The sequence below is a fragment of the Melospiza georgiana genome, chromosome 2, assembly GCF_028018845.1.
Source record: "Melospiza georgiana isolate bMelGeo1 chromosome 2, bMelGeo1.pri, whole genome shotgun sequence".
NCBI lineage: Eukaryota > Metazoa > Chordata > Aves > Passeriformes > Passerellidae > Melospiza > Melospiza georgiana.
The window spans coordinates 66105535-66123083 of NC_080431.1; the positions used below are offsets into that span (position 1 = coordinate 66105535).

Below are 17549 nucleotides of genomic sequence, written 5' to 3' on the forward strand. Positions count from 1 at the left end.
TTTCATCACAGTTACGATCTCTTAAAGCTGTATTAATCAAATAACTACCCATACAAGTGAAAAAACTTGGAAAGACTGAGCAAGTCACTGTTAATGAATATGTGAAGTACTAAATGCACACATCAGGTTCGGCAGGCTAGAGGTACCAAACTTGGAAAAAGTAGAGTTACATCATTAAGGCGCCAGGACCTAACACAGAAGACAAGGACCAGACACATCTTGTGTGGTGGAGGGGGCGAGGAGCCCCGAGGCCGACAGCTCCAGGAAAGCGATTTATGTGTATATACCAGCCACATCAATGGCGTGGTGCAGCGCTTCCCGAAAAATACTTTTATTTCTTTCATTACAGGATGTGATAGACGTCATTTCTCCATTTTAATCACAAACCGCGCAGTTCAGGACGAACAGCCGGTTGCCGCGCGCTCGCTCTGGGCAGCAGCATCATAAACCTCGCGGCCAGACCGGTGGCTTATGCACAGTTATCCCGCACGTTCGGGCTGCCTCTCTGGCTGCCTCTCTGGCTGCCTCCCTCCTTTCCTCCTCCTTCCTTTCCTCTTCCTTTCCTCCTCCTTTCCACGCAGGCCGCCGCCCAGAGGCACCGGGCTCCACCCCGGGCCGCGCCCTCCGGCAAGCGGCAGCACCACACCCACCCCGCGGAGGGTCCCTGGCTGAGGAGGGCGGGCCGCCACAGCCCGCAGCCAATCATCGGCACGTCTGGGGAAGACAAGCGGCGGCTGCAGCCAATGGCTGCCCGGCGGCTGCGCGCGGCGCGGCCCCGCCAGCGGAGGCGCGTTGGGGATTCCGGCCCGCCTGGCGCGGCAGGGCGGGGCGGGGGAAGCGGCGGACACGGAGGACCAATAGGCGTGCGGAGACGAGTGACAGGCAGGCAGCTCGCCCAATGGGAGGGCGGTGGCCGTTAAAGGGCCGGCGGCCCGGAGGGAAGCGCCGGGCGCAGGTGAGTCGCGCGCGCGGCCCCCGGGGACCGGGCGGGGCGGGCGGCGGCACCGGCCCGGGGATGGGGCGGCCGCTCCCCCCGCGGTGTGTGGGCAGCCCCCGCCGCCCTGGGGGGGTACAGTAGTGGGGCTCCGTCGCCCTCGGTCCCTGGGGGGGATGAGGCGATTGCCCGCCGTCTTATCTCCCCACGGGGAGGTCCCGTTCCTATTTCTCCTTCTCCCGGGAGAGTCGCAGGGCCCCGGCGGCCGGAGAGGCCCTGGTTTGCGGCAGGGCCCAGGGGCCCATCTGCTCCCGGGGCCTCGGGCTGTGCTGGCAGCCCGCTGTGCCCCCGCCTCCCTTTGTTGCCGCCTTGCTTTGCCTGCAGCGCTCCGGGTGGGAGCGCGCTGAGCCCGGCGCCGCGGCCGAGCCCGCCCTGAGCCTCCCGGGGCGCCTCAGCGCAGGGTCCGGGGCTCCCGTTCCCCTGCAGGGCCGTGGCTCGTCCCGGGGAACGCGAGCTGCGGCCTGATAGTCTGTGCCTTCAGTTGCCTCAGTCCTCAGCTGCTTCCCATCTTCTGCGCTTTCTCCCCGCTTCGTTGAATTGTCCTTTTAGGTGCTGTTGCTTCCCTTCTGTGCCTGCTTTTTCGTTTGAATAAACCGCAGGCTTCTTCCAGGGCTGTGTTGGGTGATGTGTTGTGCAGCGTCCAGATCCTCCTGTAGTAAAAACCTTTGTAAAAAAGCATAAGTTGCTCCAAGCCAGTGTAGCCATCTCTTAGGAATTACAAAAAAGTTTTCTAGAAAGCCTTAGGCAGAAGATATTCAAGACCCTAATTTTGTTTAAGAAAACTTAGCGATAGTACGTCCTTGTAATTTGATAATTTTTTTTATTCAAGCATAAGCCCTAAAAGTTTTGGGTTTTTTTAATCAAGACTTCATCTTTTGTAAAAAGTAATGATCTTCATAACATTCAAGTTTGATGCTAGCAACAGTCTTCCACTCTGGTGAATGCATGGATTTTTTTGTTTGCCTCATTGTTTGTTTGGTGCCTTTGATAATTTTTTTTTTTGTTGGTCCAACATGTGGTCAGACAATAAAAATGTGAACAAAAAGACAGAAAATATAGAGGCAGAATGAGGATGCTTCTGTCTTTAACTATGCCAAAGGTTCTCAGTGTATGCATATTCTGTCTGTTTGTGGAGTTTCCAGCTTAGTTTTACAGTACTTGTTTCTTTTCAACCCCAACAGTTTGTATTTCTTTTGTGCAGTGATGAGAGCCTTCTTGATCACAGGTTGCTTTTGGCCTGACAGGCCCAAAGTCAAAGCTCCATCTTGCCATCTTTTCTGGAAGACATTAAAGTCTTTATGTTGTCATCAGAATTGGGTGTTTTTAGCCAGCACTTTACCTTTCTACCCAAACTGTCAAAGTGTGCATTTTGCATTGCAGTTCTCCCCAGCTTCTTGTGCGCCTCCTCACTGGCAGAGCATGGGAAACCGAAAAGCCCTTGGTTTAAAGTAAGCACTGCCTAAGCACAACCAACACATTGGTGTGCTGCCAACATTATTGGCACGCTAGTCCAAAACACAGCGTTGTCCCAGCTCCTAGGATGAGCAGTAATGCTATCCCAGCTGCTGAGGTTTGGAATATTGGTGGGTTTTTTTCCTGTAGCTATCTAGAAGGTGTACAAATCCTAGCTTATTTACATTCCCATCTCTTAGGTACTTTGAGTATGTAACAGCTCATTTTTCCTTATTAAAGAGTAATATCCTGGAGACCATCTGGCAGTGGCTAAGAACTGAATATCCCAAACCTCAGCTTTTGTTAGATAATAAGGTTTTTTAGTTAATATATCAGATAGATACACAGAACCATCTTTGGGAGTAAATATACTTATAAGAAAATTCACTAACTCAGCTTATATTAATTAGAAAGGAATTGTCCTTAACAAAGCAATATGCTTTCAAAAAAGAAAGAGTTAAAGAGGCAGGATGTCCTTACCAATTGGAAGTTGGTAGTCATGAGTTTTAAAAAATACATATTTTGCTGATGTTTCACTGGGAAAGTCAGGGGTTTCTATCGGATGTGTTCTAGTAAAAGTTTTAAATAAAAGTCTAAAAGAAAACTTCACCTACTAAAGGAATTGGATGCCAGTAGTTTCCAAGTTAGTATTGTAGTTCTTAAAGGTCATGTCCTTGGCTTATGGCATAAAATCCAAAACAGAATAGACATTTAACAAAGCATGGCTGGGGAGATCAGTCAAGTGATGCAGGGGGCTGGCCCACAGGGTCATTTAAAACATTTGCATTTTTTAACTCTCAGCCCTCTCTAGAGCTAAGGAGAAAGCTAACCTGTCAGCATTTTCCATGTTGATATACAGTTGTATTTGGAAGATGATGAAAATTTGGAAACCCAGTTTATTTTTTGTTTGCTTTTCTGTGTTTGTTGGCTATGAAAGAAAACATGGATGTGGAAAACTGCAAGTGAGCCACTTACTTACAGTCAGTAGTATATCAGAGATGAAGAACAATGTCTAAACTATGAGACCTTATTCCCCAGGTGGGGAGTTGTAGTGCAGTGTGCTGATGTGTGTGCTTTAATCAAGTTTATAGAGAACAATAGGAGGAAAAATACTTAGTAATTTAAGAATCCTGTATAGGTGGGAGGGAGTTATTTAAGAATTAAGTCCTTTAGTTAGTAACAAGTGAATCTATAATCTGGAAGCCATTTCCCTTCAGGTGGACCAATGTCTCTACTGCATGAACAGTGAACAAGCAGCAGCTAGAAGTGTATAGTGAGTCCATGGCCCCCTTGACTTAAAGCCTTTTAAACCTACCTGCAGTGGTAGGTAACATGGTACAAAAGTCTGTTCAAAATAATCCTAAATTGAACCTATTGCCAAGCAGTCTGTGAGCAAGAGCCTTTTTTGATTCCTAGTCTTTTCTTCCACTATATGGTGGGTTGGTTTGGTTTTTTTTTTAATATAATCTGTTATTATGCAGTAATAATATTCATTACTGTGTTAACAGTCCCCTCAGTCTCCGCTTCTGTGCAGAGTTGCACACAGTCTGTCAGGTGAATTAGGGGGGTTTGTGTTCTCCTCACCATCAGGCACAGGCCCAGCTGGTGCTGAGGGTAGAGCACTGGCTGAACTGTAAAGCTGCCCTGGTTTCTGACAGGAGATGTTCAGCAGCATGAGAAGGATGCAGGAGGGTTTTACCGTGGGCATATAGTGACTTAAATCTATTTCCTGTAAAAATGTCTCTAATGAATGACATTTGTTTTAACTAGTAGTTATTTTGTGACATTCAACAGGATTGCTCCAGTTCTTTTATTTATGTTTATGTTAAGTTAGAAGAATCTCGAAAATGTCAACTTTTCATATTAATTTACTTTTTTTTTAATGAAAATGTTTTCTTATTTAAAATGTGTCTCAAAAATTTCAGTACCCTAAACATTTCGTATTTTTGAAGTAATGATATAACAATTTCAGCTTCTTTTGTAAGTAGTTGAGCGTTCAGACTGAAATGCGTGTGTCAAATTTCAGTCTTAAGGAAATCCCAACTGACAAAACTCTTAAGAGCTGAAGGAAAATATCTGTAGTTTTGTAATGGAAATACCAAATCAGCCTTAACACTTTGTGACATGGATATATTAATATATCCATGGTTTTATGATTTATAGGAGATTAGAGGAAGTAGAGTCTATGACTACTTTGTATTGAAAGTTTAGCAAAATGGTTTTCCTTTATCAAATAAACAGTTAGTTCAAAATATGCATTCCTTAAATGATGACTTAGGAGTCAAGTTGTTAAATGAAAATATTTGGTGTATACCTTGGAGATTTATCTTGTTTGCTCTTTTTCTCTTAGGAAGCCTGACAAATAGAAAAATACAACAAAGTGAAGAGAAAATTTACTTCATGAGAACTGAGCTCTGCTTTCATTTGCTTTTAAATTTATTTGTATTAGTAGCTGATTAGTGTCAGATCATCTCTGTGGTCTGCTTGGTGAAATTACTAGGTTAAGCCTGGAAAAAATGAAACAGTTAAAAAGAAAAAGAAAAAGCAATTTTAGTGTTCAGGAAACTCAAACTCTCCTTAAGGAAATCAGAAAAAGGAGAGAAGTTCTCTTTTCGAAGCAACTTAATACAACAATTAATGAGATGAAACGGAAAGCTTGGGAGGAAATAGCAGAGTGTGTCAATGCTGTAGGTGAAGGAGAGCAGAGAACAGGGACAGAAGTGAAAAGGCGATACCTTGACTGGAGAGCACTCATGAAGAGAAAACGTCTGAATGCAAACATCAAAGTAGTAGGTGCTGGGTTTCACCTTCCTTCATCCAATTTAGATGACTCTCTCAATGAAGACATGGATGAGAAAATGGGATTTGCAATTGAGTCTAGTTTTGAGTGGCAAAATATCACTGACTTCAGAGAAGCCGGGGGATCGTTAACAGAAATCAAAGTAGAAGAGGAAGAGGAAGACCCGCAGAATTTTGAAGTGAGTGACTGATATACTTGAGCTATGTGCAATATGGCCTTTGCTTCATTTCAGCATAAGGCGTTTTACTCTGTTTCTTCATAGCATCTGTTTCTGTTTTTTTCTGAATGTGTGAATTAAACTGTAGAAATAAATATAATTCAGAGACATGGTATTCAAATCTAGCAACTTGGAATTGTCTGTAAGGTCTTGCATGTTGATTACTGATTTGATACCCCTAAACTTTGAGTATGTCTTTGCACGTGTATTTTCCATTTGCATGTGCCACAGATAAGAATTAGTTGAGTCAATGCAAGGAAAATACTCTGTTGAAGGAAACTGGTCATTTTGGTATTCAGAATGCCTCGATGGATAAACGGAGAAGTGCTCATCTTTAACAAATGGAAGTAAATGTTACCTGCAGGTACAGAAAGAAATAGAATACAGAAAAAATAGGATACTGCTTGCATTTCTTGAAATGAACCTACAGGAGATAAAAACATTACTTGAATTAGTCAGTCAGCCTTTCCTCTCTATCAAAATTTTAGCATGAATTTGGCAAGCAGTTGTGGATTCTATAGACAAGCTGATACTCCTAGTAGTACTGTGACTGTCTTGGGATAGGCAACCAGCTGGAGTACAGTCAAATGCTGGGATAGTTTTGCTGTTCCTCTTTAAACACATAGTTCCCTTTTCCAAAAGGGTACTCAAACAATTTTGTGCGGGATATTTTATTGCTTTGGGTTTTTTTGGGGGGACATTTTTTGTTGGGTTGGTTTTTTTTTAGTGGGAGGAGTGGGGAGGCAACTCCTGTCTTAACTCCTTTGATATGTATGCTGGGAGAAAACCAGTGTAAGCTGTTAGATGGTAGTGAGAACTGCTGTCAGACAGTGCTGAAGGAACAGTGTGTGTCTTCTCTAATGCTACAAGATTGGCGGTGGCTCTCCTAGTCCTAAAATTTTTCTGAGTGCTTGCCTTCCTCAGTTTGCCTTTCTCTTGCAGCATGCATATTGGGAGACAGTTTATCTCTTTTGTACTATGAATTTGTAAGGGCTGTGATATTACACAAAATATTGCAGTCTGCTAAAAGCAGTGGTCTTCACCACCTCATCATGTGCCACAAATAGCTTTACAGCAAATGTGATAGTACAAAATGGTTAAACAAGTCCTGCTTATTGACCCACTTAATAGAGTTGGGAGAGTTAGGAGCATGTGAAAAATGTCAGTGTTAAATGTTTTTTAGGAGTGGAATAGCCCAAGTTATTGAAGGTTAGGCTAGCTTACATAACACATACCCTATGGATCCATCTGCTCTGATAAATAATTAGTCACAACAAATGCCTGGTGGCTTACATAAATGTCACTCAGCTCTATGAAAGGTAAGAACAACATATGGTCTTCTAGATCCATTTTTTTATCAGTTGTTCTGAATTATCTGTAATAACTACTCTGCTATATTTTCTGGATGTTTTTGTATGTTCACTGACAAGATTTTCCATTTTTCATTACCAGATATTAAGTTGCAGATAAAGCCTGTTTCTCTTCCTGTAATGATAAAAAATCTTCTGACGTAACATCGTTATTTTACAACATATAAGTTAAACATTTCTGAATCGCTTTAAAGATGATGAAAAACATGCACTCTGTTCTTTTCAGTCAAGTTGTATCTAACAAATTTGTTCTGGCATAAAGACTGGAATGTAATTCTTGTCTGTCGCATTCCTCTCTGCAGTTTCCTATTGAGGAAGAAGAAGAAATACTGTCATCAGTTCTACCAGATTCAAAAAAGGAAAATGACCTACCAGACTTCCCCCACATTGAAGAGTTTGGAAATCTGAGCTCTGCTCAAGCTAGGCTAGCCTATGAAGATTCTCACTTGCTTATAAATCTGGAGAAGCAAAAGGTGGAGCTGGAGAAGCAGCGACTGGACATCGAAGCCGAAAGGTTGCAAGTGGAGAAGGAGCGCCTGCAGATTGAGAAGGAGCGGCTGCGCCACGTTGACTTGGAGCGTGAGCGCCTGCAGATTGAGAAGGAGCGACTTCAGATAGAGTGGGAGAAACTCAGGCTAGAGACTCTGCATGCTGAAAAACCTGCCCTGGAAAGTGACCTCACCCAAACTGAAAAACCCATCATGCAGCCTCTGGATCTAGAAACTGAAAAGTTAAAACTTGAGAAAGAACGTTTGCAGCTAGAGAAAGAGAGGCTGCAGTTCCTAAAGTTTGAGTCAGAGAAGCTGCAGATTGAGAAGGAGCGCTTGCAAGTGGAGAAGGAGCGCCTTCGAATTCAGAGAGAGGGTCACTTGCAGTGAACATCTCAGCTAAGGTGTCAACGTTAGTGTTTCGATGTTTCTAAATTAGAAGTAGTTCTTTCCTTGATACTGAAAGTGTCCTAGAGGCTTAACATTCTTCTGTTCAGAGTTGAATGTTGATGTTAAATTGAAAAAAAAATGGTGCTCAATATGTCAGTGTGCCTACATAAATGATCTTACGTGTGAAATTGCTTTTCAGTGTATCAGAACTTAAGTGTTATGTTCTCTTGTCTTCAGTATTGTGCTGTATTAGTTCAGTGTCCTCCTCTCACAGAGGCCTTGAGAAGAGTCCAGGCTGAACCTTGTACTTTTGTCATCGTACTAACAGGAAGGAAGGATCAGAATAAATCAGCTTGCTGTGAGGACATGGTACTGACAATAGCCTATATGGTAAAGAAGTATAATTTCGGCAGAACACAGGAATACAGAGTCATTACAAGAGCAATTCATTAAAATTTATTCCCTCCCCCCGTTTTTTATTCCACCCCCATTACTGGGAAGAACAGTTGAAGAGTTATCTAGAAGTTAAAAGTGCAAGTTAAATTTGTTGCAGTTGTGTTTACTGTTGTTCCATGGCTTGAACTGAATGGGAGTGCAGAAGATAGGTTTGAGTTTTTATGGTATTTTTTTTTTTTTTGGTTGACATATTCATATTAGGCAAAGTTACACATCAGCCATACATACTATGAGCTGGCCTGTTGGTTTCACCCCGCCATTAGTAATGCTGTATGGAGTAAAGCACCTGTGTTAGGATAGCACAGGGATTTACTGATGGATCAGACATGCTGTCTAATGAGTCTGTGATGACACTCTGTAGGAAATTGCTAGACCTTGTTTGTTCTTGGAAGGCAGTAGCTAGTGATAGGAATCTCAGAAATGGAGACTGAGCTCAGCCTAAGAACCTCTGAGCTTGAACACTTCTGCACTCATTGCTGGTTCTGCCTGGCCAGTGCCAAAGTCACATCTGTAAGGCAGCCAGAAGAGGCTTCTGTTGCTCTCTATGTAATGTATTTTAATTAGACAAACAGAAATGGTCAGTGCTGAAGGCTGTTAGTATTTTTCATAGGCAATGTAGTCATATATCAAAAAGCCAAGGAAGGAAGCTTTCTGTTATTTCATATATGTTTAAATACCAACTGAGCCAGACTTCACCTTTCTTATCTTTCTGCAAGTAACTGTCATGTTAACTCCATTGGAAATGTAGAACTGTGGGAACACTAAGTCTAAACGTATGTTGAGTGACTTAGGTGAATTTGTGTGCAAGTAAATAATATTTGTATCACTACAGGTTTACTTTTATTCTGCAAAGATTATTTTTTTATTACTGAAACAAGTGTGATTCTACAGTGGAAATAAATTTGACTACTACACTCCAAAATGGCTCTTGAGGCTTTCTTCACAGAGAAGCTGGGCTACATCTGAAGAGAAACCTGGATGCTGAACTCTGCAGCACTCCAGAGTTGCTGGTGCCTGTATTCCCTGCGTAGTCAGTCAGAAACATGAGGCACCTCAGAGCTGGACTTAAATCACCTGGGACTTAGTTGAGAAAGGATGAAGGAAGGAAGGAGATACCAACTAGTTAGACAAAAATGCCCTGGGGAAAGTTTCCCTGAGTTTTTTCTTTCTAAATGACCTCAGTGGGATGGCAGGTGCACACCAATATTGCTCCATCACTCTTCAGCTGGAGGAGAGAGACAATATAACAAAAGATTCATGGGTGGAGATAAGAGAGGGAGAGATCACTCAGCAATTACAGTCATGGGCAAAACTGGCTTGACTTGGGGAAATTAGTTTGCTATCAATCAGTTCAGAATAATGAGAAATAAAGCCAAATCTTTAACCACCTATCACACAACATTCTCTTCCTCCCAGGCTTAACTTCACTCCTGGTTTTCTCTGCCTTTCCCTGCAAGGGATGCAGGAGGATGGGGAATGGGGACTGCAGTCACTTCAGCACATGCTGTCTCTTCCCCTCCCTCCTCAAGGGGAGGAGTCCTCACACTCTTTCCCTGCTCCAGCGTGGAGTTCTTCACGTGGGAGACAGTCCTCCATGGATTTTTGCAACAGGAGTCCTTCCCACAGGCAGCAGTTCTTACTGAACTGAAGTGTTCTGGTGTGGTTGCTACAGGGTGCAGCCCTTGAGGGACAGGCTGCTTCAATGTGGGTGCCCTGTGGAGTCTCAAGTCCTGCTAGTAAACCTGCTTCAGTGTGAGCTCCTCTCTCCACAGGTCCTGCAGGGAGCCTGTTCCTTCAGATGTTTCCATGTTTTCAGGGTGGGCTCTTCCACGAGCTGCAGGTGGATCTCTGCTCCCCCATGGGCTGCAGGGGCACAGCTGCCGCATCATGGGCTGCAGAGGAACCTCAGCTCCAGCACCAGGGGCACCACCTGCCCCTCCTTGTGCATTGACCTTGGTGTCTGGAGCTTTTTTGCTTGGATATTGTCATTCTTCTCTGGCTGCATTTGCTTCTGCCTGTTTCCCTCTTGTTAAATACATTATCCCGGTGTCACTAGCACCATCACTGATGGACATGGCCATGGCCAGGGGCAAGTCTATCTTGGAGCCCCCAGGGATTGGCTCTGTTGGACACGAGGACAACTTCTGGCAGCTTTTCTCAGAAACCACCCCTGTAGCCCCTCCTTCTACCAAGACATTACCTCACAAATCCAATATACCAAAACAAAGGGACAAATTGGCAGCTCTCTGGTATGCATCATGCAAATTGATATTAAAAATAGCTTTCTGTGATTTGGAGAAAATCTTTTCCTTTTAAAGCATGAAAGAGGCAGAATTCACGGAATTAGTCAGGTGTCTAGTGCATACAAAATTGACCAAGATAGTGGGATAGCATGGATTTTATGACTGTGTGCCCTGAGGTGGCCAACTTTCTAGATAACTATTCTGGTTACCAAACAGGGTCAGCGTAGGAACAAGGAGCAACATTGCCAGCTCTGCAAGAGGTAGTGACCAGAAGGGCCAAACCAGGAGAGAGAGCATCCTACAATCTTACTTGGAAGACACGTCTTGCCAGGGCAGAGCAGATGTGGATTCTGGCTCCTGTTTTGACAGGTAGTTGAGCTGCTGCTTGATACCAGCACCTCTGTCTTCGTGAATTACTCCATTTATCCATTAGGATAATGATTTGTATTTTACATTTAATGACTTCAGAAGTGTACCCCAAGAACATGAAAGGTTTTAGGGAAAAATAGGTAGATAAATCTGAACCATCTCTGAATTCTTAATTGTTTCAGAAATTTGAACACTTTTCCAAATGTTAATAGAGCTGTGTGTAAGCAATTACTTTTCCTAACAACTGTTCAGCCTCCTAGGGAAACGATACGTCTTTTGGTTATAGAAAATGTCTTGGAAAATATTGAATGATGAAATTAAGTATTGAGATAAATCATTGAAAATGCAGTTTCAATATAAAATTTAGAGAAAATTACAGAGTTTAATATGTCTATTTTATAGCTTGCTTTTTTCATAATGAAAATGCAGTCATTTTGTGATAATTTGAATTAAAATATCATATATTTAAATACTAGTCTACAATCCCTTAAACTTTAATTGCTTGGTGATCACCTGTGATCCTGATGGTGAAGCCTAAGGTCAAGGTTTCGACCCTGTAAATGTCCCCCGGGTTAGGACATACACATGAACTCATTGTTCTACCAACACTGATCATGGGGTAAGGGTTATAAATGCAGTCCCCAAGAGCAGCCCAGGATGAGCAGTGTCCCAACAGACACAGCTGACAAAGCACAGTAGGATTCAAAGACATCTGCCTTTCCTTGAGTCAGTGGTCTTATGTTATTTCTAGGACATTTTGAGCAACTTTCATTGCACAAAAAGAGGTGCTGCAAGCAACATACAAAAGGCATAAAATATTAGTTTATTAAGATGAACAGGAGATGGTTAGGATTTCATAAGCATTTGTATCTTTATCACCTCAAGGTATTTTTACTACCCAGGGAATTATCAGCCAGCGAGGAGGAGTTTCTAAAAGCCCCCTTGCAAGTGGGAACAGAAGCCCATAATTTATATTTCTTCACCTTTTCACAGAACTGTTCATGCAGTTACCACAAAAGAGCATCAGTGATGAGTATCCTCTCTGGCTCATTCGCCCCCAAAAGCTCCCTGCAGAAAGGCACGGAGTGCTCCAAGGAGATGGAGTCAGACCTAGGGCTGATATTTTACAAACACAAAAATACCCTCAAAAATCCTACTCTCTGTCAGTCAGGAGCCTTGACAGAAGTGATAGGTGGGAGAAGAGAGAGGAGGAAAGACTAATTTTTCTCTGTTGTTGCTGAAATTATTAGTGAATTTAAGCCAGACTGTGTCAGAAAATGTCACCACATGCAATAGTATTCACCTTTTTTCTCTTTTCTTTTATCTTTTTCCTTTTGCTTTTAATTTTTTTCTCTTTTCTTTCTCTTTTTCTTTTTTTTTTTTTCTGTGTATCACTATAAGTCTGAATACCTGCATCACTCAGACACTGTTGAAGGTTGCAGCTAACATTAAGATGAAATTTAAGAAGGCTGGATTATTCTGTAGGATAATGGGTTTGTTTTGCATCAAGGGCTCAGAATGTTTGTAGTTGGCATTAGGACTATGGAAAGATTTTAATCCAAGTTTAAAAAAAAAGGAAAAAAGAGAAGAAAAGAAAAATGATTGCATTTTTTAATGAATTCCCACCTGGTTTTTTGTTTCCAGATAATCAGCTTTTTTGAAGATGCAAATACAAGGAGCGAAGAAGACCTTTAGTATGGGCTTGGGACAACTTGTAGTACTTCATATTTTCCTTTTTTTTTTTTTTTTTTTTTTTTTTTTTTGTATTTTTTGTTTGTTTATTTTGTTTTGTTTTGGTTTTTGTTTTTTGTGTGCCAATTTGTAACAAACCCATGATTTCCAAAGCACTAGCTATGCCACTTGTGTTCTTGGTTTGTGCCCCAGGTGATCTAGCAGTGACACAGTGATCAGCCTTTTGCCATTCAGACAGCATCAAATGGGAGTTGGGGAGGGAGCTCAGGACAATGGGAGCTCTTGCCCACACCTCATTGGGTTTTTCTCTCTAGTCTCTTAAAGCAAAATCTCCTGATGCTATGTCACATGATGCCAATGAATTCAAAAGTTCTCAGCCATCACAAAACGTACTAGGAAAAAAAATATGTCACCTGACAGAAGACCAGAAGTAGCCCTTTTCAGATGCTGCGCATAATCCTTGTAAACTTGACCTGCTTTAGAGGACACTTCCATACTCTCCTTTTACAGATTATGTATGGAATGCCATTGTTATTTTCTGTTCCAGTTTTATTGGTTTTAATTTCCCTGCTTCACTCTATCAGTAGTTTTATTCTATACATTAGTAGACTGTGAAATACCTTGTCTTGTTACTTCCATACTTTCTAATTGCAACACTCCATCATTAGTCAACGGGTTCATAATGTGGAAGGCAAAGTTGCTATTTCATTTCATGCTATATAATACAATGCTTTTGGTTCAGTAATTACATTGTGCCAGACTTGTGATCAATCCTGAGATAGCTCACTTGTGATGGATAGCCCCATCACAGAGCGTATAAGAGTTAAAGGAAGAAGCAAATTTTTAATTTTGCTCCTCTGTCAATTTAGCTACTTGAATACTTCTTTGCAGACCAATATTTATCTTACTGTAGAGATTACAGAAATGAAAACTTAAAAGAGAAAATTGAAGTTTGAAAAGCATTTTATAAAGTTTTGGTTTGCAAACCAGGAAAGATAAAAATTAAATGTTCTTCCACAGAAAGCTATTGTGTGTTATTCTGTTAATGGATTGCCAATCTTCTAGTCACCTGTTTAATGTACTGGAGAAAATCATTACCTGCTTCTTATAACTATTCTAAGGGTTATGTGAAATGAGCTCATCATTTTACTACTATTATTGCTCAGTGCTAGGCCTGTGAAAAATAGATTTCCAAAGGTTTTTTTTCCTCTGTCATAGAGGTGTTTGTGAGTAAAACAATTTTCTGAAGTGCCGGCAATGTTCAAAGTCATAGGTTGTAGGGAGTGTCTTTTCCTGACAAGGAAGGAGTTGCAAGTATGGGGTGCAAGAGTGTAGTATGGGTTGTTGCAGGCACAGTAGGACAGCCACGCCAATGGAGTAAAGGTGGAGAGAGCTGTGGCCTTTAGGGACAAATGACATCCTAGTGCCCTGAGGTTACAGCAGAGGAGAGCCTGATCCTAGTGGGACATGTATACACTTTCTGAAAAGGACCTGCTAGGAGACACAGACAGAATTTCTGTCCAGACAATTGCTTTAGTTAAATGAAGCAAAACTTGTTCTTGAATATCTTTATAGATAGGAGATCACAACCTATTCCTAGTTTTGAACATAAATACAAATTTTTCCTATTCATGTTATAAAATTCTCTGGTCTTCATTGTTCTTTGACTTTTGCTTGGGGCTGCATCTCAGATTTTTCCATCTTACATCCTATCTGCCATACTTTTTGTATATAATCCTTCTCCCAAGGAATACCAGCGAGATCCCACTAGTGAGAAATAACAAACTTAAAAACCCCTCAGAAAGCCAAGGTCTGGCACCCTAATGGGGATTTTGTCATCTCACCAAAGCAAGGCAATGTGGCTGTGTCTCAAATTATGTCAAGGTCATTTTGTATCCAAAACTTTGGGAAAGGTCTGAGGTTCAGAATTCAGTTAGAAGTAGTTCAAAGGAGAAGGGGCAGCAGGAGGACTACACTGGTGAAGCAGGTGGGACACACTCTGCTCTGACAGTGGTTACTAAGACACTGAAAGGAGTTAACTGTGATACTTAACAAGTGGAGAGACAAGGAATTGGGAAACATCAGACAGATGCATTGTGGGTGGGCAGAGCCTGCCTTCCACTGCCTCCCCTCCCCTTTCTCAAGAAGAAAGAATACAGCATTGCTTTGGATTTTCCATTAGAGCAGCTCCTTCCAGCATCCCCTACATGGCAGATGAGCAAAGCCAACATGGCAAGGCCAGCTGTAACAAAAGAACAACACAAAAGGACCACATCTGGAATTGGATTACAGGGGTAGAGTCAGTAAGTGAACTCCAGGGACACGGGTGAGGGCCAAGAGTGATGGCAGCTACAGAATGGATAGCACCTCACCTCCCTTTTTGGCTCTGTAGGATCAATATGCTTTTCTATTGATTCAGGTATTCAACTGACTTTGAAATGGAAACATTGCCACTATTTTATATGCATCCTACTAATCCAAAAGTTTTTTAGTTGGAGGACTTCAGGTGGTTTCTGAGAACAGCAAACTGCTCCACCCACGAGAATTTTGGAGAAGTCCTGTGAAGACAGATCATTTGTTTAGTTGCTCCACTTTTGGTATGCATCTTATGCATCACTATTGCATCAAGATAGCAATTAAGAAAGTAAAAACACAGCAGAAAAAGTGGAGAAATTGAATATGCAAAGGTAAAGAGATGAATTACTACTTTTACCATGCCTGGGTTCAGATGTGCTCAGCAAGAGCAACACTAGTGCTTTGAGCTCTTGCAGAACTGAGATCTGCTTGGTGATCCCTCCTTGGGAAATAAGCCTCAAGATTTCTGGAGAGGACCTGAGAACTCAGGAGGTGAAACTAAGATGGTGGGCAGTATCAGCACAGACCCCTGGGGGGTGTGATTGTCCCTAAGCCTGGGGATCCCAGGGGTCAGCCTGTGCCAATTCTGAGCAGCTGGGGCAGGAGGAGAGGTTCAGCATCCTATTGAACTGTGGTTGTCCTCTTCCAACTGGCCCAAAGCTTAAGGAATTGCAAAAAATACAGAAAGGAAAGGAAACATAGGTAAGTGTTACTATTCTTTCATATTGGTTTTAATACACAATAAAATCTCAGAGCTGAGGGCAGGAGACAAAAAGGGACCAGTCTAATGAAAACATTAAAAAAAAAAGTTTTTGTTGTGTGGCTGTGTGGGTGCGACTTTTCAAGATCTGCAGAAGGCTTGGGCAAGAGTACAGCTGCTTTTAGATGTGTGCAGGTCTAAGGGTTATTGCGAGCCTCTGAACTGTCTCACACACAAGAAAAAGCATTTCTGTCATGCCAAATAGGCATTTTCACATAAAGTACTGGTTTATAGTTGACCTCATATAAAAGATGTAGATAATATATTTCTTTTTTGTCTTGAAAACAAAATATTTTCTGGTAGCAGTTCTTTCAGAGGCAGGAGTGAACACAAACATGTGAACTACTTCATTTTTATAACAAAAGGACCCTTCCTGTGAATTGAAGTGCATGTGCCAGTTCCTCCTTCTTCCTGGAGCCTGCCAGCTTCCCTTCCCTTAGATTGTTTTTTCATCTGCAGTGTTTATAATAGTTGCAATGTTTCTGCAAGATGGAGAAAGGGCTGTTTATTTAGGAGGCTGTACTCAGAAGCTTGTCAGTTTAGCTGGACTGTTTGCCAGAAAAGAAAATTCAGTCTATTAAAAGATGCCAGCTTTTATTCAGGATGAGCAAATCCATTCAGAAAATAAATCCCTTGTGCCCTCTTCATTCTCTCCCTTTTGATACATGAGCATTTTTGAGTCTTAGTTCATATGTTTATTCTTTTTGTAGAAAAGAGTTATTTCCTGTAGAAGAAAAGTCTTTTGAGAGAGAAATCAAGCTCTGTGAACTTCAGTTCACAGCTTTTTATACAAGAGTTCAGAAAAAGGTTAAGGGAAAAACAAAACCAGTGTAAGTGGAGCAGGCTTTGAAAAGCTTCTCCTGAACCTGCTCTGTCAAAGGGAGGGAACAACCTCCAGACTTATCTGCCAGCTTCCCTTGGTGTCAGCAGAACCTTCTGCATGGCCCAGATGGTATCAGGGCTGTGGTCCTTCTCCTGATGAGCACTGTGCTGGCATCCCCACCATTGCCTGCACCAAGGGAAGCTTGGTAGGCTCAGCAGCATCTCTACTGCTCTTCAGTTGACGGAGACATGGGCAGGAATGTGTAGGTCTATGTGTGCACACAAACCAAAGGAGGCTTAGGGGAATATAGGTTCTGATGGAGAGGGACCCCATGGAGCACAAGGTAAGAGCTGCCCCAAAGCCCATGGATGATGCAGTTGAACGCACTCATCCCAGGTGTTGGTGTACTCCTACCCAGGTGCACACTACAGATCTGACACCTGTGACATTTTTGTTGCGTGTTTTTCATGGGTGAGAGGTGTGGTGGTGCATCCGTCCTTTCCTCCCAGGCCACACGATGGTCTGGGAGATGCTCGTGAGGCCTCAGCCTGTGACAAACAGAACTTGGAAAGAGCTCCTCTTGACCTTATCAGAATCACCATCTGTTCTCAGGAACTTCTGATGCCTAACAACCTCCCGCCCTTGTTTCTTTTGTAATGGACAGCCTTAGGAACATTTTTTTGCCTGAGTACCGACCCAAGTGGAATGACATTTTTGTTCTCAAACTTTCAAAGAAAGGGTGCCGACCTGAAGTGTGGCCAGGATGATCCTTATCGCTAGAGCCTGCTCTCTGGAGGCCCTATACACAGCAGTCCAAAATGAGACCCTTTGAACTCTCTCAGTGTCTGTGTGCATACAAGTGTGTATGTGCTTTAGCCAAAGTGAGAAAAATTGGATTTTTCCTGCTGCTCTCCTGGATTCTTAAGTACTTTAGATTTGTAAGCAAGTTAGGCCTGTAAGGATGTTACTGCTGTATTATTGTAAATCCCATATGAATCCTTTACTCTCTTCCTGTACCTCCCTGCCTTCCCCCCATCTCCACAAAGATGATTTTGGGGTTATTTTGGTTAATTTTGGTTTGGATTGATTGACTCCAGATTTCTTCTTGCTGTTTTTTCTCACTCTGCTTAACCATCTAGT

General features: G+C 42.4%; 1 protein-coding gene across 2 annotated transcripts; it reads left to right on the forward strand.

Annotated features, from left to right (window-relative positions):
• The first annotated feature begins 899 nt into the window (after window positions 1–899).
• MSANTD4 (Myb/SANT DNA binding domain containing 4 with coiled-coils) lies at window positions 900–9089 on the forward strand. 2 transcript variants are annotated; one of them, XM_058018633.1, is made up of 3 exons: window positions 900–955; window positions 4797–5424; window positions 7136–9089. In XM_058018633.1, the coding sequence occupies exons 2-3, from the start codon at window positions 4963–4965 to the stop codon at window positions 7709–7711; spliced, it is 1038 nt and encodes a 345-aa protein (XP_057874616.1). In that variant the 5' UTR covers window positions 900–955; window positions 4797–4962; the 3' UTR covers window positions 7712–9089. The 2 variants fall into 2 exon arrangements, with proteins under 2 accessions (XP_057874616.1, XP_057874615.1); XM_058018632.1 differs by lacking the exon at window positions 900–955 and having other exon boundaries at window positions 1067–5424.
• Window positions 9090–17549: the final 8460 nt, after the last annotated feature.

What these genes read in the sequence shown, in the direction of transcription:
- MSANTD4 (XM_058018633.1), top strand. Translation starts at nt 4,963, where the DNA reads ATGAAACAGTTAAAAAGAAAAAGAAAAAGCAATTTTAGTGTTCAGGAA. An exon ending in AAGACCCGCAGAATTTTGAA is followed by an intron (nt 5,425 to 7,135) that starts GTGAGTGACTGA and finishes TCCTCTCTGCAG; the next exon opens with TTTCCTATTGAGGAAGAAGA.